This window comes from Pseudophryne corroboree, chromosome 1 (genome assembly GCF_028390025.1).
Source record: "Pseudophryne corroboree isolate aPseCor3 chromosome 1, aPseCor3.hap2, whole genome shotgun sequence".
Lineage (NCBI taxonomy): Eukaryota > Metazoa > Chordata > Amphibia > Anura > Myobatrachidae > Pseudophryne > Pseudophryne corroboree.
In genome coordinates this window covers 373,654,867-373,676,092 of record NC_086444.1, presented here as the reverse complement: position 1 = coordinate 373,676,092, position 21,226 = coordinate 373,654,867, and the positions used below count along the sequence as shown (strand labels likewise).

The following is a 21,226-nucleotide window of genomic DNA, read 5'->3' as shown; positions in this document are numbered from 1 at the left end:
CAGATACCACCTGCTGCATTTCCATATCGGAGCATTGCTGCCGCTTCCAAGGAAGCAGCAGCGATACTCACTCCAACCACATCTGCATTAGGCCTAATATGCAGTAGTGATTTAGCTGTATACATATGAGCAGCTGGAAATCTTCCACATCTGAGACATCATGTAAAGAAACAGGGGCCCATTTATCATGGATTGCATATTGAATGTGATCTGGGCGAGATCACATTGCAATATGAGATCCTATCCCCTGAATGTATGATGCAGCACATGCTGGGACAGAGGCTCCCTGCGATGTGCGTGGTCTGTGCATGAGCACTCAGCTCTGACCACAAAGCACAGAGGCCACTGTCGGGGCTAACCCTCTGCTTGGTTGGCAATGCGATGTGTAGCTTTTAACCTACAGTGGGCTACCGCTTTCCATTCTGAATATTGGTAAAACAGGCAGCATGGAGGGATGGCAGCAGGTATTGGAGATAACAACACCACCACCACCAAGCCCCCCCCCCCCCCCCTCCTCCCGAAAAAAACCGTTATAGCCGCAAATATACTTTGATAAATTGGCCCCATAGAATTAAGGCCCTCCGGAAACCGTTATTCCTTAGGGTTTCCAAGAATCTGATAAATTAAATTGTTCTTGTGATAGCATAAGTCAAACAAATAGCAATGACTTGCAAATTATTTGTTATCATCTGAAAGAGTTGAAAAAAACAGTAACATGGCAGTGGTATAATAGTTACTCTGTAACAGATTTTGGACATTCCTTACTTATCTTTCTGACCTTTCCTCTCCAGTGTCACAGATTTGTGCTGTCTGTTCTATTACACCATGACTGAGACTGTCCAGCCCTATGCAAATGAACCGAATAGAAATTTTCAGCTCAGCACTGTTGTGGGGGACTTGTTAAAAGGTCTTAACTCTAAGCTTGGAGTCTATACAGTCAGATGCTGTCTTCACTCATACACATCTCCGACTTGTGAAGTTTTATTAAAATGTGTGGTCTTCTGTGCCTAAAGGACTCTAACCCAGGTCTCCCCACATGCCATTATACCACCACAAGTGCCTCTTCAATGGCCATCATGCCCAGCCATACCTATCTCTTTTGCCCAGTACAGTGTACCACACAGTACTGTCCCCTATTCATAACGTGCCAAGCAGCAGGGCCCTTAATTCATAGCATGTAACATGGTAGGGCAGAGGTTCCCAAACTGTGTGCCGTGGCTCCCTGGGGTGCCTCGGGACACTTGCAGGGGTGCCCTGGGTTGGTGGTCCAGGACCAATTCAAATGATTCATGGTCAATATAATAGGCAAAACCAGTGCTGGTGGCTGCCAGTCAAAAATATGTGGCCAAACAGAAGCAAATCTTGTCCCTCACCACACAACTGACCCTAAGGATGACATATAAACGCAATCTACTTAATGTAATATTTCTTTCTAAATTTCTCAATAAGAAATTTTTGGCCTAGGGGTGCCGTGAAAAAAATTCTGATATTCTAGGGCCCCGTGATTCAAAAAAGTTTGGAAACCACTGTGGTAGGGCCACCAGTTCACAACATGCCACACCATGTTGCCCTCAGTTTGCAGGCCCGACGACAGGGGAGGGGCGAAGGGGACATCCGTACCAGGCCCCAAGCGTCAGAGTCACAAAAATGGAGCTGCAGTGCCTAATAATGTACCCGACGTGTACCTGTTTTGGTGTGCATGGAATGAGCCGGCTGTCTCCGTCAACTTCATTGACAGAGACAGTGAACTTCAACTTCTCCGGCAACGTCATTGCCCACCCTCGTACCTGTTCATACAGCCGCTGGCGGCTTCCAATTTGTGCAGTGCACAGGGGTATGCTTTACAGGAAGAGACGGTCTGGAGAGGCGCCTTCCTTGCTCTTTTGTGCTGGCCTCATTCGTACTAATAGGTGCTTTTTCCTGCAGTCGGCTCTTCAGCACAGATTCCCCCGAATCACTACAGCTAGGTACCGCTGGCCTGACATCTTACTCATGCTGCTTCTCTGCAGCAGCAATGCAGGCTTATTTTTTAAGTAAATTAATGTTTCCAGCGCTGTGGCTGGACGCTGGCTATTATAAAGGGACCAGTAGTGACAGTGCTGTAACTAGGGATTTTAGCGCTGTGTGCAAGAAACTGCATTGCCCCCCCCCCCCCCCCCCATCACCCATGCAAGACAGGGGCAGTGCGTGCCGTAGGAGCACAAAAAATATATAGGGGCATGGCTTCCTGGGTAAGGGGCGTGGCCACAAAATAATACCAATTCATACTACGGTGCACAGTGGTCTCCATTAGTCAAATTACGCTGCACAGTAGCGCCATTACACCAGGTAGAGCCCCTTTTACACATTACGGCAGGCAGCGTCCCCTTTTTACACATTACGGCAGGCAGCGCCCCCCTTTTTTACACATTACAGCAGGCAGCGCCCCCTTTTTTACACATTACGGCAGGCAGCGCCCCCTTTTTTACACATTACGGCAGGCAGCGCCCCCCTTTTTTACACATTACGGCAGGCAGCGTCCCCCTTTTTTACACATTACGGCAGGCAGCGTCCCCCTTTTTTACACATTACGGCAGGCAGCGTCCCCCTTTTTACACATTACGGCAGGCAGCGTCCCCCTTTTTACACATTACGGCAGGCAGCGTCCCCCTTTTTACAAATGTCTGCAGTGGACGATGTGACTAAATAAACTTGTGGTCCAGGGGAGGTCAAACAGTGCAGCAGACTATCTTTAACATCGGGCACCAAATGAGGCACAAGTGGAGGCTTAGTAAGGAGGTGTTTAAGGATGGTGGTGCAATGTAAATATTCAGCCAGAAACAATGTGTTTAATGGGATCCGGTATGATATACTGACAGATGGGATACCTGCTGTCTGTATACCGACAGAGGCATCCCGTCTTCCGGAATATCGGCAGTGAATCCCTTCGCTCGCCACAGGTCCTATTCCCACTCGGCTGGTGGCGTGGCCCTACCAACCGAATGGGAATTAGGGGCGGGTTTTGGTATGGCAGCTATTGGGATTTCTGGCGCCAGTCTTCTGAACCCTGGGATTTCAACTGCACTGGTTTTATGGCTGATTCTTCACCAGGGCTGCCAGAGTCTAGAACTACCAGGCATTGTTGGGACTGCTAAAGATTGCTGAACTTGTTGCCAGGACCTCCGGAGCTTTTGAAAATTCCTCCCACAACTGGAAAATAATTGCCATGGTGACCTGGTACCTCTAATTTGTCAAGCCCTTCTCTGACCTGCAGTTAATAGCATTGATCTAATCGGGGGCATAGCTTATGGGCCCCATTGCAAAATTTTAAAGGATCTCTCTCACACTATCTGGGCATACTTGGCACTCCATACACTCATCCTTTACCGAGTACACTTGGCACTTCCCCACTTACTGGGCACACCTAACACCACCCCTTGACTGGCAGGCTTAGCACTCCCCCCTCCCTTAGTGGACAGAAGTCGGGTCCAATCCGGGTAATTGAACACTGTATCGAGCCATAGCAAAGCGGCTGAAACATTTTTTACACCACAGGCTGGACGGGTTAGTAGCGGCGGGTCTTCACTCTGCCAGCGCTTAGAGATTACATATTCTCCAAGGGGAGATGGGCTTGGGAACAGAGCTTGGGCAGGGCAACTGACCATGTAGTGGCCCTACCTACGGTAGCTACGCTTTTGGCCATAATGGATGATGTATGTCCAATGTTTGGCTTCCTCTTGGAAGAAGTGATTCCACAATTTAGCATTTGGTGCTGTGCATTTACTATAAACTACTTAAGACAGGTTTTACAAGAGGAATGCTAAGTAACATGTATGCAGTAATGGTTAGGATGGCACATTTTAATTTTGAAGGGTACAGTTTTAGATGTGATGTATTACTAAAGTAGCTGATTTTGTTCAAAATAAAAATATGCCCCCCTCACTACGTAGGTGCAAGGTGCTAGTAAGAACATTGGGCCTAATTCAGCGCTGATCGCTAGGGTGCGTTTTTTGCATCCCTGCGATCAGGTATTCGCCACCTACATGGGGAGGGGGAAATCGCTGTGCTGACATCAGAAACCCTCCTTTCAAATGCCTGGTCCCTCCTGCGTTTTTCTGGGCACTCCTTAAAAACGGTCAGTTGCCACCCACAAACGGCCTCTTCCTGTCAGTCACCTTGCGATCGACGTGCGATTGCTTTTCTCGCACCATCCCGTCGCTGCCCGGCGATCCCCGTCTCTGCAGACCGACACACCTGCGCATTGCGGTGCATGCGCAGTTCAGACCTGATCGCAGGCTGTACAAAAACGCAGCCTAGTGATCAGGTCTGAATTAGGCCCAACATTATGCAGTATGTAATACAAATGAGAATATTTTTTTTTTTCTTATTGGAACAGTTGGCTTCCCATCCACCCTTTAGCCACCCAAACACATACTTAAAAAAAAAAAAAATATATCAATAATGTTCCTGTTGTAGAACAATAAGATTGTAATTGCAAAAGCAGCCTCATGTAATATTCATCTCGCAGGTGATCATGCAGCAGCTGCAGGTAATATATATATTCTACAGAAAGCACTCCTACATAATTTGGGTTTCATAATGTGTGTCTGCGAGATTGAAGTGACACCTATTGTCTGTAAATAGAAACCTGTTACTGTATTCAGTAAAAAAAAATCTTAATATTTCTGCAGGCACGGAGATGTTTGCAATGTTTTAGAGGTATGAAGCTTGAGATAAGTCATCCTCGTCTTCTGTGGCATATTAGAAAACATTATATAATATTTACATTAGCTGTCGGCGTGTGCACAAGTTCCTGTGGCAGACCTCATGTGATCATAGAGCGCCAGTGTACTGAATGCTGGCAGCCTAATGGCATCACAGTCTGTTTCTCAGGAGTAGTGACCGCCGGCCACATAACTACATTCCGTCTGAACATATTCCTGCCAGTACATGGTCTGTTGACACGGTCATTAATGAGCAATATCCATAGCTTCCCAGGTGACTAAATTCATGCAGGCATGTAAAATGGTGAATATAGAAGAAGCTACACATATATAATAATATTAGTATTTTGACTTAAACATTTTCAACCCTTTTCTGCTTATTTTATACTTTCTGAAGTTTTTGATTAGTAATAATATGTTTATTTGTAAGCTGTTGTAATGATATACAGTGGAAGACATGAATGAGAGTCTCATATTCCATCACATCTACAACAGAATAAATAAGCGAGAACCTTAGACTACGATGCTTTAGGCTAGTAAAAGGCACATAACTCTTTATAGAGAATGTACACGAATAACACAATACAGGGTGTGGCTATTGCCTTCAGTTCATAGTATTTATTCTGAGGCCTATGAAATGATTTCTTATCTACCATTCTCAGGTTGCAATGTGCTGTTAAGATGAATCTTGTAATAACAATTTCCAATACAACACTTTCCCTGCAAGCTGTAGGTAGACATTCCTGTCAGATATGGCCTAGGTCAGGGGTGGGCAATTATTTCAGCTAGGGGGCAGTTTGGCAGGTTTTGTCGAACACTCTGACCTGTATGCTTACATTCCCTCGCTTGTGTGTGTGTGTATATGTGTATATATAATATGAAAACCAACTTGACTGGCACTCAATTTTAGATAATATACCCAGGTGTCCTTCACACAGCACTTTGTGAAGGACCTATTGTCTGAAGGGGTGGTCTTCAGGTTGCCGGCGGCCGGGCTCCCAGCGACCACCATACCGGCGCCAGAATCCCGACCGCCGGCATACCGACATCTTTTCTCCCCCCTGAAGGGAGAATAGATAGCGTGGCGCGCCACCGTGCCCGCAGCGTGGCGAGAGCAGCGAACCCGCAAGGGGCTCATTTGCGCTCGCACCAGCTGTCGGTATGCCGACACCGGCATACCATACTACACTGGCTGCCCCGAGGGCGCTGTGTGCGGCTGTGTGTAGGCCGTGCTAGTACTGGTGATGGCAGCCTACCTGGCACTGATCAAATTCAAAATAAACTACAGCTCCTAACAGCTTGCTGCAGCAAATGTGTACTGTAAATCTCTTTTATACTTGTTTTGCTCATACTATTTGTGTACTCTGTAAGGTGCTGCAGATCCCTTGTGGCGCCATAAAAATAAAGGATGGTGATGAAAAAAATAAACCAATAAAACAGACTGTCTCAGACCAAATGCCTTTATCTAGAGTTAGAACGTTTGATGTACTTCCCTGCACATAACATGAAGTGGTGTGTGTGGGGGGGGGGGGGTTAGTGTCCCTTTAATTCCTAGCAGCTTGCTAATTGCAAATATTTGTGCTTCCAGTTTCGGATAAGACTCTTGTTGATATCGCTGCAGTCCCTCAGAATGCCCAGATGGAGGAGAGTGACTCACGGTAAGTGTGATTTATCAGCAATGTTCCCTCTAAATGTTTCAGATTAATCTGTGCTTAATTAGGCACAGGCAGCTAAACAATAATGCTAATAAGATGGCACCAGTGAGAGCCGTGGCTATGTGTATGTAAAACAGTGGACGTGAGGCTGTGCGCCTGCATAGTGTAATACCAAACAACATGTAGAATGTAATTGAATCGTTTCCTTGAATAATGAAAACAAATGTGCAAAGGTTTACTAAACCCCCCATAATATTTTTTTCCTTTTCTGTGGCATATTTAAAACATTATACAATATTTGCATTAGCTGTTGGCGTTTGCACAAGTTCCTGTGGCAGACCTTATGTGATCATAGAGCGCCAGTGTACTGAATGCTGGCAGCCTGTTGGCATCACAGTCTGTTTCTCAGGACTAGTGTGAATATACTCCTGCCAGTACATGGCCTGTTGACACTGTCATTAATACTCCATATCCATAGCTTCCCAATTGATCTGCAGATATATCTACAGACGGACCGGCCAGTGTGTTGTGCATATACACTGCCCGGTCCGTGAGACTGACGTTACTAACTGAGCGGCCGTTTACATACACCCGCCCAGTTCAGCTGTCAGTCACTGCTTGTGTCCGCAGCAAGTGTGCGGGCGGTCGTCTGGGATAAGTTTCCAGTTCTATGTGTAAACATGGTGGCGGCACCCGAAAACAGACCATTTATAGGGTATTTCTTTGCAGATCTGCTCAGAAAATAAATCCCCATTAACTGTGGCCTGTGGTCTGCCTTATAAGGAATCCCCCCCCCCTTAAAAGTTTACACAGAAAGAAGATGGCCATCCGTTGAATTACTATTTTGACCCAATCAATCACTATTATTATTATTATTATTATTATTATCCTTTATTTATATGGTGCCACAAGGGTTCCGCAGCGCCCATTTACAGAGTACATAAACAAATAATCAAAACAGGAAAACAGCTTTGTAAGTGAGTGTGAGAAGCTTGAAATGGATCCTGAAAGTGAAGGGGAGCCAGTGAAGGTCTTGTAAGAGATGAGAGGTGGACATAGTGCGTTTGGTGAGGAAGATGAGCCGGGCAGCAGCATTGAGTATAGATTGGAGTGGAGAGAGGTATTTGTCAGGAATGCCAGTCAGGAGGAGATTACAGTAGTCCAGTCTGGAGATGACCAGTGAGTAGATAAGGGTCTCAGTAGCATCCTGGGTCAGAAAGGGTCTGATCCTGGAAATATTTTTTAGATGAACACGGTAGGTTTGTGAGAGGTGCTGAATGTGTTTTTGAAGGAGAGGGAGGAGTCAATGATTACTCCAAGACGGCGCACTTGGGGGCTAGAGGAGATAGTAGTGCCATCAATAGATAATCAGATTGTAGGAGGTGAGGTTATGCAGGAGGGAGGGAAGATGATCAGCTCGGTCTTAAAGGGGGTACTCACGGAGCGATCGCTGCTTTAAATCTAAGCAATCTGACTAGATTGCTTAGATTTTAAGCAGTGATCTCTCCGTGTGTTCCCCCACAGGGATAGTGATGCGCGACCCCGTGCATCGCTATCGCTGGTGCTAGATTGGCCTCGGCACACATCTCTCCCCAAATCGGGCCGTGAATACAGCCCTTTAAACATGTTAAGTTTAAGAAAGCGCTGGGACATCCAAAGAGAGCAGAGAGACAGTTGGAGATATGAGTGAGGAGAGCCGGGGAGAGATCTGGAGAGGAAAGATAGATTTGAGTGTCATCAGCATAGAGATGATATTGGAAATCAAAAGAACTAATGAGCTTACCTAGTGAGGACGTATAGAGAGAGAAGAGGACCAAGGACAGAACCTTGGGGTACACCTACAGTTAGTGGAAGTGAGGGGGAGGTGGAGTCATGAGAGGAGATAGAGAATGAACGGTCAGAGAGGTAGGAAGAAAGCCAAAAGAGGGCAGTATCGCGCAGACCATTGGAGTGAAGGATTTGCAGTAGGAGAGGGTGGTCCACAGTGTCAAAAGCAGCAGAGAGATCAAGAAGAATAAGTAGAGAGTAGTGGCCCTTAAATTTAGCAGCATGGAGGTCATTGCAGACCATACATAGATCTTTTGTGCCAACGACCGCCTCAAGTTCCAATGATCAGAAAAGGAACTGTACATTTCAGATCTGGCCACAAGGTCATTGCACATTGTATTCAAAGTGAGCACTGTGTATATCCGAGTGTTCAGGGATTGGTTTGTTTAAAAATAAATTCTGTGATGTTGTAAAGTGACTTCAAAAGGAGTCCTGTTGACTCTATGGGGCATTGTCAAGAAAAAGGTAAGACATGAGACCAAACAATGCAGAAGAGCTGAAGGCTGCTATTGAAGCATCCTGGTCTTCCATAACACCTCATCAGTGCCACAAGCTGATAGAATTGCTGCATCGAGGTAGTAATTCATGCAAAAGGGGTCTAAACCAAGTACTGAGTACATATGCATGATTATACTTTTCAGAGGGCCGACATTTCTGTATTTAAAATCCTTTTTTAGTGTTTTTATGTAATCTAATTTTCTGAGATTTTGGATTTGGAGTTTTCTTAAACTGTAAGCCACAATCATCAAAATTATAACAAATAAAGGCTTGAAATATCTCACGTTGCATGTAATGAGTTTATATAATATATTAGTTTCACCTTTTAAGTTGAATTACTGAAATAAATGAACTTTTGCACAATATTCTATTTTTCGGAGCTTCACCTGTACTATATATGCTTTAAAAAAAAAAATAATAATAATAATAATTTTGTGTTGTAGAGAGTGTGACCCAACTGAGCTGTCCCCTGTGGAGCCTTGGACTTTGGAACCTGAACAATGTGTGAGCTGCAAATTGCATCTGACGGGACCAGCTATGGTAAATCCTGTAGCCCACACTGACACATGAATTAACCATTCTTTGTAGTTTTATTATACCAATAACCCCAACAGTAGTTTGTGTGTTAAACTGTCACTTACTGTTGAGCTGAACCTAATCCCCAACCCTGCAGCCTAATCCTAACCCTTCCCTGGGGTGCCTAACCCTAACCCCCCTTTCTTTGTAGCCTAACCCTAATATCTCCCGTGCCCCTCCCCAGGGTGACGGCTAAACTAACTGAAGAGTTAGTTGCAAATTGGGTGCAACTTACGCTCATAAAAGCTGCAGGTATTTGCGCCTGCTCCGGACAACATACAAATAGTGCAGCTTCCCAGGAGAATGTGCATCAGTGTGTTGCATTTTATCTGTTCGCAATTTCTCTCCAGGCGCAACAGGGCATAAGTGCCTGATTCGTGTGTGGTATGAGTTGCCGGCGGCAGGTTCCCCAGTGGCCAGCATACCGGCGCCAGGATCCCGACCGCCGGCTTGCCGACAGCGGGGCAAGCACAAATGAGCTCCTTGTGGGCTCGCTGCGTTCGCCAAGCTGTGGGCACGGTGGCGCACTATGCGCGCCACGCTGTCTATTCTCCATCCAGGGGGGTTGTGGACCCCCAAGAGGGAGAAAAGGTGTCTGTATGCCGGTTGTCGGGATTCCGGCGCCGATATACTGTGCGCCGGGATCCCAACAACCGGTATACTGAATACCACCCCCTGATTCATGTATAAGTGCACAGGTGCCTGTGTTATTGTTATTACTACTCTATGGAACTGGGATACAGGCTATTCTATATCTCAGTAACTCACTCCTGGAATTAATAATAGCTGCACTGTCTTTCAGGTGGTCTCCCGGTACAAGTTCCACCCAGAGTGTTTTGCGTGCTCTGTCTGCAGAGCTTTAATCGAGGAAGGAGAGTCATTCAGTTTAGTGAAGAGCACAACACTATTCTGGTGAGAAATCTGTACTGATGTGTACATGGACCTTCCTAAGGAATTGTCTTTGCCTAAAGTAGAGTTTTGTTAATAGCTGCAAAAATGTATCCAACAGTCTTTAAAATGCTAATTACATCTCTATAGTGGAAACCATGGCCCTCATTCCAGTTGTTCGCTCGTTCTTTTTCTTTGCATCGGTGCGATAAGTCGTAAACTGCGCATGCGCAATGTTCGCAGTGCGTCTGCGCCAAGTAAATTAGCACAAAAGTTTGGTATTTTACTCACGGCTTAACGAAGATTTTTCATCGTTCTGGTGATCGGAGTGTGATTGACAGGAAGTGGGTGTTTCTGGGCGGAAACTGACCGTTTTCTGGGTGTGTGCGTAAAAACGCAGGCGTGTCAGGGAAGAACGCGGGAGTGTCTGGAGAAACGGGGGAGTGGCTGGGCGAACGCTCGGTGTGTTTGTGACGTCAAACCAGGAACGAAACTGACTGAACTGATCGCAGTGTAGGAGTAAGTCTCGAGCTACTCAGAAACTGCTAAGAAATTTCTATTCGCAATTCTGCTAATCTTTTGTTCGCAATTCTGCAAAGCTAAGATACACTCCCAGAGGGCGGCGGCTTAGCGTGTGTAAAGCTGCTAAAAGCAGCTAGCGAGCGAACAACTCGGAATGAGGGCCCATATACTATAAACATTTTAGAACACCCCAATTTGTATCTTGTATTGAATTTAAGAATTTCAAGTCCAGTAAATAATCCTATTATGGCACAAAGGTAAGTGGTATACAGTAGAGATGAGCGCCGGAAATTTTTCGGGTTTTGGTTTTGGGTTCGGTTCCGCGGCCGTGTTTTGGGTTCGACCGCGTTTTGGCAAAACCTCACCGAATTTTTTTTGTCGGATTCGGGTGTGTTTTGGATTCGGGTGTTTTTTTCAAAAAACCCTAAAAAACAGCTTAAATCATAGAATTTGGGGGTAATTTTGATCCCAAAGTATTATTAACCTCAAAAAACATAATTTACACTCATTTTCAGCCTATTCTGAACACATCACACCTCACAATATTATTTTTAGTCCTAAAATTTGCACCGAGGTCGCTGTGTGAGTAAGATAAGCGACCCTAGTGGCCGACACAAACACCGGGCCCATCTAGGAGTGGCACTGCAGTGTCACGCAGGATGTCCCTTCCAAAAAACCCTCCCCAAACAGCACATGACGCAAAGAAAAAAAGAGGCGCAATGAGGTAGCTGTGTGAGTAAGATTAGCGACCCTAGTGGCCGACACAAACACCGGGCCCATCTAGGAGTGGCACTGCAGTGTCACGCAGGATGTCCCTTCCAAAAAACCCTCCCCAAACAGCACATGACGCAAAGAAAAAAAGAGGCGCAATGAGGTAGCTGTGTGAGTAAGATTAGCGACCCTAGTGGCCGACACAAACACCGGGCCCATCTAGGAGTGGCACTGCAGTGTCACGCAGGATGGCCCTTCCAAAAAACCCTCCCCAAACAGCACATGACGCAAAGAAAAAAAGAGGCGCAATGAGGTAGCTGACTGTGTGAGTAAGATTAGCGACCCTAGTGGCCGACACAAACACCGGGCACATCTAGGAGTGGCACTGCAGTGTCACGCAGGATGTCCCTTCCAAAAAACCCTCCCCAAACAGCACATGACGCAAAGAAAAAAAGAGGCGCAATGAGGTAGCTGTGTGAGTAAGATTAGCGACCCTAGTGGCCGACACAAACACCGGGCCCATCTAGGAGTGGCACTGCAGTGTCACGCAGGATGTCCCTTCCAAAAAACCCTCCCCAATCAGCACATGATGCAAAGAAAAAGAAAAGAAAAAAGAGGTGCAAGATGGAATTATCCTTGGGCCCTCCCACCCACCCTTATGTTGTATAAACAAAACAGGACATGCACACTTTAACCAACCCATCATTTCAGTGACAGGGTCTGCCACACGACTGTGACTGATATGACGGGTTGGTTTGGACCCCCCCCAAAAAAGAAGCAATTAATCTCTCCTTGCACAAACTGGCTCTACAGAGGCAAGATGTCCACCTCATCTTCACCCTCCGATATATCACCGTGTACATCCCCCTCCTCACAGATTATCAATTCGTCCCCACTGGAATCCACCATCTCAGCTCCCTGTGTACTTTGTGGAGGCAATTGCTGCTGGTCAATGTCTCCGCGGAGGAATTGATTATAATTCATTTTAATGAACATCATCTTCTCCACATTTTCTGGATGTAACCTCGTACGCCGATTGCTGACAAGGTGAGCGGCGGCACTAAACACTCTTTCGGAGTACACACTTGTGGGAGGGCAACTTAGGTAGAATAAAGCCAGTTTGTGCAAGGGCCTCCAAATTGCCTCTTTTTCCTGCCAGTATAAGTACGGACTGTGTGACGTGCCTACTTGGATGCGGTCACTCATATAATCCTCCACCATTCTATCAATGTTGAGAGAATCATATGCAGTGACAGTAGACGACATGTCCGTAATCGTTGTCAGGTCCTTCAGTCCGGACCAGATGTCAGCATCAGCAGTCGCTCCAGACTGCCCTGCATCACCGCCAGCGGGTGGGCTCGGAATTCTGAGCCTTTTCCTCGCACCCCCAGTTGCGGGAGAATGTGAAGGAGGAGATGTTGACAGGTCGCGTTCCGCTTGACTTGACAATTTTGTCACCAGCAGGTCTTTCAACCCCAGCAGACCTGTGTCTGCCGGAAAGAGAGATCCAAGGTAGGCTTTAAATCTAGGATCGAGCACGGTGGCCAAAATGTAGTGCTCTGATTTCAACAGATTGACCACCCGTGAATCCTTGTTAAGCGAATTAAGGGCTGCATCCACAAGTCCCACATGCCTAGCGGAATCGCTCCGTGTTAGCTCCTTCTTCAATGCCTCCAGCTTCTTCTGCAAAAGCCTGATGAGGGGAATGACCTGACTCAGGCTGGCAGTGTCTGAACTGACTTCACGTGTGGCAAGTTCAAAGGGCATCAGAACCTTGCACAACGTTGAAATCATTCTCCACTGCACTTGAGACAGGTGCATTCCACCTACTATATCGTGCTCAATTGTATAGGCTTGAATGGCCTTTTGCTGCTCCTCCAACCTCTGAAGCATATAGAGGGTTGAATTCCACCTCGTTACCACTTCTTGCTTCAGATGATGGCAGGGCAGGTTCAGTAGTTTTTGGTGGTGCTCCAGTTTTCTGTACGTGGTGCCTGTACGCCGAAAGTGTCCCGCAATTCTTCTGGCCACCGACAGCATCTCTTGCACGCCCCTGTCGTTTTTTAAAAAATTCTGCACCACCAAATTCAAGGTATGTGCAAAACATGGGACGTGCTGGAATTGGCCCAGATTTAATGCACACACAATATTGCTGGCGTTGTCCGATGCCACAAATCCACAGGAGAGTCCAATTGGGGTAAGCCATTCCGCGATGATCTTCCTCAGTTGCCGTAAGAGGTTTTCAGCTGTGTGCGTATTCTGGAAAGCGGTGATACAAAGCGTAGCCTGCCTAGGAAAGAGTTGGCGTTTGCGAGATGCTGCTACTGGTGCCGCCGCTGCTGTTCTTGCGGCGGGAGTCCATACATCTACCCAGTGGGCTGTCACAGTCATATAGTCCTGACCCTGCCCTGCTCCACTTGTCCACATGTCCGTGGTTAAGTGGACATTGGGTACAGCTGCATTTTTTAGGACACTGGTGACTCTTTTTCTGAGGTCTGTGTACATTTTCGGTATCGCCTGCCTAGAGAAATGGAACCTAGATGGTATTTGGTACCGGGGACACAGTACCTCCAACAAGTCTCTAGTTGGCTCTGCAGTAATGATGGATACCGGAACCACGTTTCTCACCACCCAGGATGCCAAGGCCTCAGTTATCCGCTTTGCAGTAGGATGACTGCTGTGATATTTCATCTTCCTCGCAAAGGACTGTTGAACAGTCAATTGCTTACTGGAAGTAGTACAAGTGGGCTTACGACTTCCCCTCTGGGATGACCATCGACTCCCAGCGGCAACAACAGCAGCGCCAGCAGCAGTAGGTGTTACACGCAAGGATGCATCGGAGGAATCCCAGGCAGGAAAGGACTCGTCAGACTTGCCAGTGACATGGCCTGCAGGACTATTGGCATTCCTGGGGAAGGAGGAAATTGACACTGAGGGAGTTGGTGGGGTGGTTTGCGTGAGCTTGGTTACAAGAGGAAGGGATTTACTGGTCAGTGGACTGCTTCCGCTGTCACCCAAAGTTTTTGAACTTGTCACTGACTTATTATGAATGCGCTGCAGGTGACGTATAAGGGAGGATGTTCCGAGGTGGTTAACGTCCTTACCCCTACTTATTACAGCTTGACAAAGGGAACACACGGCTTGACACCTGTTGTCCGCATTTCTGGTGAAATACCTCCACACCGAAGAGCTGATTTTTTTGGTATTTTCACCTGGCATGTCAACGGCCATATTCCTCCCACGGACAACAGGTGTCTCCCCGGGTGCCTGACTTAAACAAACCACCTCACCATCAGAATCCTCCTGGTCAATTTCCTCCCCAGCGCCAGCAACACCCATATCCTCCTCATCCTGGTGTACTTCAACACTGACATCTTCAATCTGACTATCAGGAACTGGACTGCGGGTGCTCCTTCCAGCACTTGCAGGGGGCGTGCAAATGGTGGAAGGCGCATGCTCTTCACGTCCAGTGTTGGGAAGGTCAGGCATCGCAAACGACACAATTGGACTCTCCTTGTGGATTTGGGATTTCAAAGAACGCACAGTTCTTTGCGGTGCTTTTGCCAGCTTGAGTCTTTTCAGTTTTCTAGCGAGAGGCTGAGTGCTTCCATCCTCATGTGAAGCTGAACCACTAGCCATGAACATAGGCCAGGGCCTCAGCCGTTCCTTGCCACTCCGTGTGGTAAATGGCATATTGGCAAGTTTACGCTTCTCCTCCGACAATTTTATTTTAGGTTTTGGAGTCCTTTTTTTTCTGATATTTGGTGTTTTGGATTTGACATGCTCTGTACTATGACATTGGGCATCGGCCTTGGCAGACGACGTTGCTGGCATTTCATCGTCTCGGCCATGACTAGTGGCAGCAGCTTCAGCACGAGGTGGAAGTGGATCTTGATCTTTCCCTAATTTTGGAACCTCAACTTTTTTGTTCTCCATATTTTATAGGCAGAACTAAAAGGCACCTCAGGTAAACAATGGAGATGGATGGATTGGATACTAGTATACAATTATGGACGGACTGCCACGGTTAGGTGGTATAAAAAAACCACGGTTAGGTGGTATATATTATAATAATAATACAATTATGGATGTACGGACTGCCTGCCGACTGCCGACACAGAGGTAGCCACAGCCGTGAACTACCGCACTGTACACTGGTTGATAAAGAGATAGTAGTATACTCGTAACAACTAGTATGACACTATGACGACGGTATAAAGAATGAAAAAAAAACCACGGTTAGGTGGTATATATTATAATAATAATACAATTATGGATGGACGGACTGCCTGCCGACTGCCGACACAGAGGTAGCCACAGCCGTGAACTACCGCACTGTACACTGGTTGATAAAGAGATAGTAGTATACTCGTAACAACTAGTATGACACTATGACGACGGTATAAAGAATGGAAAAAAAACCACGGTTAGGTGGTATATATTATAATAATAATACAATTATGGATGGACGGACTGCCTGCCGACTGCCGACACAGAGGTAGCCACAGCCGTGAACTACCGCACTGTACACTGGTTGATAAAGAGATAGTAGTATACTCGTAACAACTAGTATGACACTATGACGACGGTATAAAGAATGAAAAAAAAACCACGGTTAGGTGGTATATATTATAATAATAATACAATTATGGATGGACGGACTGCCTGCCGACTGCCGACACAGAGGTAGCCACAGCCGTGAACTACCGCACTGTACACTGGTTGATAAAGAGATAGTAGTATACTCGTAACAACTAGTATGACACTATGACGACGGTATAAAGAATGAAAAAAAAACCACGGTTAGGTGGTATATATTATAATAATAATACAATTATGGATGGACGGACTGCCTGCCGACTGCCGACACAGAGGTAGCCACAGCCGTGAACTACCGCACTGTACACTGGTTGATAAAGAGATAGTAGTATACTCGTAACAACTAGTATGGCACTATGACGACGGTATAAAGAATGGAAAAAAAACCACGGTTAGGTGGTATATATTATAATAATAATACAATTATGGATGGACGGACTGCCTGCCGACTGCCGACACAGAGGTAGCCACAGCCGTGAACTACCGCACTGTACACTGGTTGATAAAGAGATAGTAGTATACTCGTAACAACTAGTATGACACTATGACGACGGTATAAAGAATGAAAAAAAAACCACGGTTAGGTGGTATATATTATAATAATAATACAATTATGGATGGACGGACTGCCTGCCGACTGCCGACACAGAGGTAGCCACAGCCGTGAACTACCGCACTGTACACTGGTTGATAAAGAGATAGTAGTATACTCGTAACAACTAGTATGACACTATGACGGTATAAAGAATGAAAAAAAAACCACGGTTAGGTGGTATATATTATAATAATAATACAATTATGGATGGACGGACTGCCTGCCGACTGCCGACACAGAGGTAGCCACAGCCGTGAACTACCGCACTGTACACTGGTTGATAAAGAGATAGTAGTATACTCGTAACAACTAGTATGACACTATGACGGTATAAAGAATGAAAAAAAAACCACGGTTAGGTGGTATATATTATAATAATAATACAATTATGGATGGACGGACTGCCTGCCGACTGCCGACACAGAGGTAGCCACAGCCGTGAACTACCGCACTGTACACTGGTTGATAAAGAGATAGTAGTATACTCGTAACAACTAGTATGACACTATGACGGTATAAAGAATGAAAAAAAAACCACGGTTAGGTGGTATATATTATAATAATAATACAATTATGGATGGACGGACTGCCTGCCGACTGCCGACACAGAGGTAGCCACAGCCGTGAACTACCGCACTGTACACTGGTTGATAAAGAGATAGTAGTATACTCGTAACAACTAGTATGACACTATGACGACGGTATAAAGAAAGAAAAAAAAATACCACGGTTAGGTGGTATATATTGTAATACAATTATGGATGGACGGACTGCCTGCCGAGTTCCGACTGCCGACACAGAGGTAGCCACAGCCGTGAACTACCGCACTGTACTGTGTCTGCTGCTAATATAGACTGGTTGATAAAGAGATAGTATACAATACATACAACAATATACTACTATACTGGTGGTCAGGCACTGGTCACCACTAGTCACACTGGCAGTGGCACTCCTGCAGCAAAAGTGTGCACTGTTTAATTTTAAATTAATATAATATTATGTACTCCTGGGGGCTCCTGCTATAACAACCTGCAGTGCTCCCCAGTCTCCCCCACAATTATTATAAGCTTTGCCTTTTATACATTGATGTGCAGCACACTGGGCTGAGCTGAGTGCACACAGACTGAGTCACACTGTGTGACTGGCTGCTGCTGTGTATCGTTTTTTTTCAGGCAGAGAACGGATATAGCAGAGAACGGATATATTAAAATAAATAAAAGTTAACTAACAACAACTGCACTGGTCACTGTGGTAAACTCTGTCTGACTCTGCACAATCTCTCTCTCTCTTCTAATCTAATTTCTAATGGAGAGGACGCCAGCCACGTCCTCTCCCTATCAATCTCAATGCACGTGTGAAAATGGCGGCGACGCGCGGCTCCTTATATAGAATCCGAGTCTCGCGAGAATCCGACAGCGTCATGATGACGTTCGGGCGCGCTCGGGTTAACCGAGCAAGGCGGGAGGATCCGAGTCTGCTCGGACCCGTGAAAAAAACATGAAGTTCGTGCGGGTTCGGTTTCAGAGAAACCGAACCCGCTCATCTCTAGTATACAGTGCTAGCTCCAAAACATTTGGCTGATAGTGTATTTTCTTTTTGTTACTGCCATTAGAAATGCCTAAAACTATTGCGAGCTTAGAAAACTCTGATGAAAATAAAAAGCTAAATATATTAAATACAATGCTAATTATGTAACAACTAAAATCTGTAAGCAACGTCTGTGCAAGGCTTTGCAGACTAAGGGCCTGATTCACAGAAGTCCGCAAAGTCGATGTACCATGAAACAGAATGGTCATCGGCAGACTGTGCTGCGTTGGCATTGCGCATGTGTCATGGTGCCAATGTGGAATCTTTCGCAAAGTGATTTACAGGAAGTGACGGTTTGGGGTGGTTAACATTGTGTTAGTGGGGAGTGGTTGTTAAAACGCAGGTTGTCATGACCGTTTTTGGGGCATATATCTGACGTCAAAACATGGTGCCTCCATGACTACTGCCGAGTCCATTCTGCATAGCTACAGGTTTACCCTTCAGTCTCATGTTCCTTGTTCTTATATATAGGCTGCGTATGTGTACGCAATTGAAATGCGTTGCGGTAGCTTCGGTGGACGTCTCTTTTCATTTCTGGGCGGTAGCTTCACTTGCTGATATCTGCAGTTGTGTTGCAGCTGTATTAGTGTACTTCTCTGAATCAGACCTTAAGTCAGCATAGTGACTGAGATGTAGAACTATGCTCTGACTGATCACCCATGACATACTTATACATGCTCTTCTTAATACTCTCCTTCATAGTGGTCCATGTTACAAGCTGCTTCTTCTGCGGCCGCAGTTTGAGGATCTTTGCAACGAGTCGGCTAAAGAACAACCTAGCCACATGCTTACCCTTCTACGCCTGCCTGCTCAAGCAGGAGTTAATAGGGGCTTCTCTGTGTCTGTGGAAGATATGAAGGTCATAGAGTGAGTTTGTGTTTCTGATATGCATTTTTTGTTTTTTAGCAGAAAGATGTTTTCCACTGTCCCACCAGACATAAAATGGTCGCACTATTGATGGCGATAGGTGTATTTAATCCATTGCACAGCTCATCTGTCTGCTGGTACTCCTTTAGCTATCATACATAGAGTAATTGTCCCTCTTACAAGGTCCACATAAATTAAGATCTTTGTTTGGGATGACAAAAATACAGTTTTTTAAAACAAAATGGTGCATAACTATAAAAAATTTTTTTTATCTAACAAGCTTTTGTTTGTTGTCTTTACAGGGTGACACCTGAGGCTCAGAATTTGCTGTACCCAGGAGATCGTATTTTGGAAATTAATGGCTCTCCTGTCATTTCATTGCCTCCTAACGAGGTCAAATGTCACCTTGTCCTGTTAAGAGTGGGGAGGAGATGAATGTGTTATAGATGGTGGCTTGGCAATTGGTATCTCATTTGTACTTATGTTTTTGGTAATGTGCTGTTTCTCATTATCCCCTTCCTTCACCCTTCCCCCAGGCTGATAATTTGCTTTGCTGCACAGACCGGACCCTGCAGCTTCTGGTAGAACACAACCCCCCTCTGACCCCCCCTACAATTAGAGCCCCGCTGAAATCTCCTTCCCTGCACCCTCGTGTTGGAAAGGGCACCTCCGACAGCAGTACCAGGCGTAGCTCCATTCGGTCAGATTTTACTTACTCTTTAATTATTTAATTTCTTTACTTCAGCTCTGCTCATACTACCAACTTTTGCTGTCCGTGTTATGGAAAACCTTTTAACCTTCTTTTCCTCCTTGGTGCAGAATACCATTACCTCTAAGCCATGTTCCAAATACTTCTGCTTGCTATCGTGCACTCATTCTGTCCGATTACTTACCATGCTCCATATTAAATTTTCTCACTGCTGAATATTATTTGTTTTCATTGTGCTTTTTGGACACCAGCATCCAGCTGTCTTTCACAGTAGTTAAATGTATTTCTTTTTCATCCACTAGGGGTCACTGGAGTACTCTTGGGATATGGGCGGCGTAGCAGAACAAAGGCACTGAATATTTAAATTTAGAACTCTCCACCCCTCCATATCCCTAGAGTACCTCAGTGTACGAACCCAGTGTTTTTTCTGTGCTCAAAGCACTAACATCGGCTTGTGGGATTCCCACACTTGTTGGAAGATTTTATTAATTTTTCATTTTTATTTTTAATTTTTTTTTAAGAGCACATCCCTTCCCAGTTTCAAGAAAGACATGGGTCCGGGATAGTGCCGCTGCACGGGCAGCGCATGGCGTGTCGGTCCTCACAAAGAGCACCCTCACAGCCACAGACAGCCCACTGCTCCTGCAAAGAGCAGCCAGGACTAGAGAGCTGGACGGAGCTTGCACAGAAGAAGCCCCGTCGCAGCCATAGATCACTGGAAGCTGACTGAAAGCTGGACGGAGCTTACACATAGAAGCCCCGTCGCAGCCAGGACTACACAGCTGGACGGAGCTTACACAGAAGAAGCCCCGTCACAGCCATGAGTCACATCACTGAAGCTGGACGGAGCTTACACATAAGAAGCCCCGTCGCAGCCATGATCAGGAGCAAGCAAGGTAGGCTGGGGAACGGGGCGGTCAGCGCAGGCTGCCGCCCCGCTATGTTGGGGTTAATATGCTGCCTCGCCGCTCATACGCCGCCAAGCCCAGCCGCTACGTCTAACAGAGAAACAGAGACGGTGACATCAAGCCGCCCGTCCCAGCGCTCCGTTCGGCCGCACAGCAGGGGGGAAGCCATACTCAGTCTCAGTATGACCGCCGCTCCGGCACCTTCCATCCACAAAGTGCTAGTGCAGGCCTCCCGCAGAGAGTCGGCCGCCCAGCTACGTCCGGCCGCCCAGCGCCATACAGCCGCAGCTCCCTCAGTCTCAGTACAGAGACGGTGACATGCCAGTGCAGGCTTCCCGCAGACACAGCGTTACAGGGGGGAAGAGGCACGGTGGAAGCTGGCGGATCAAATATATCAACAGCAGATATCACAGGTATTTATAAGGTATTGTACCTGTCCTGGCAGTAATAGGCTATTGAATCTATATTACTGTCTGTGAATAGGCTATTGAGCCTATATATTAATGGCTGTTATTAACACTGTAAATAGGCTAGGGAGCCTATATTAAGGTCGGTGGTATCACTGTATAATAGGCTATTGA

At 46.2% G+C, this 21,226-nt stretch overlaps 1 protein-coding gene across 1 annotated transcript in view; it reads left to right on the top strand.

Annotated features, from left to right (window-relative positions):
* Positions 1–21,226, top strand: part of LIMK2 (LIM domain kinase 2) — a 100,320-nt gene that overhangs the window by 14,421 nt on the left and 64,673 nt on the right. The window contains exons 2-7 of the mRNA XM_063913092.1: positions 6,292–6,361; positions 9,127–9,223; positions 10,062–10,171; positions 18,864–19,028; positions 19,331–19,421; positions 19,565–19,728. Coding sequence (XP_063769162.1) covers positions 6,292–6,361; positions 9,127–9,223; positions 10,062–10,171; positions 18,864–19,028; positions 19,331–19,421; positions 19,565–19,728 — 697 coding nt within the window. The remainder of the gene's footprint in view (positions 1–6,291; positions 6,362–9,126; positions 9,224–10,061; positions 10,172–18,863; positions 19,029–19,330; positions 19,422–19,564; positions 19,729–21,226) is intronic.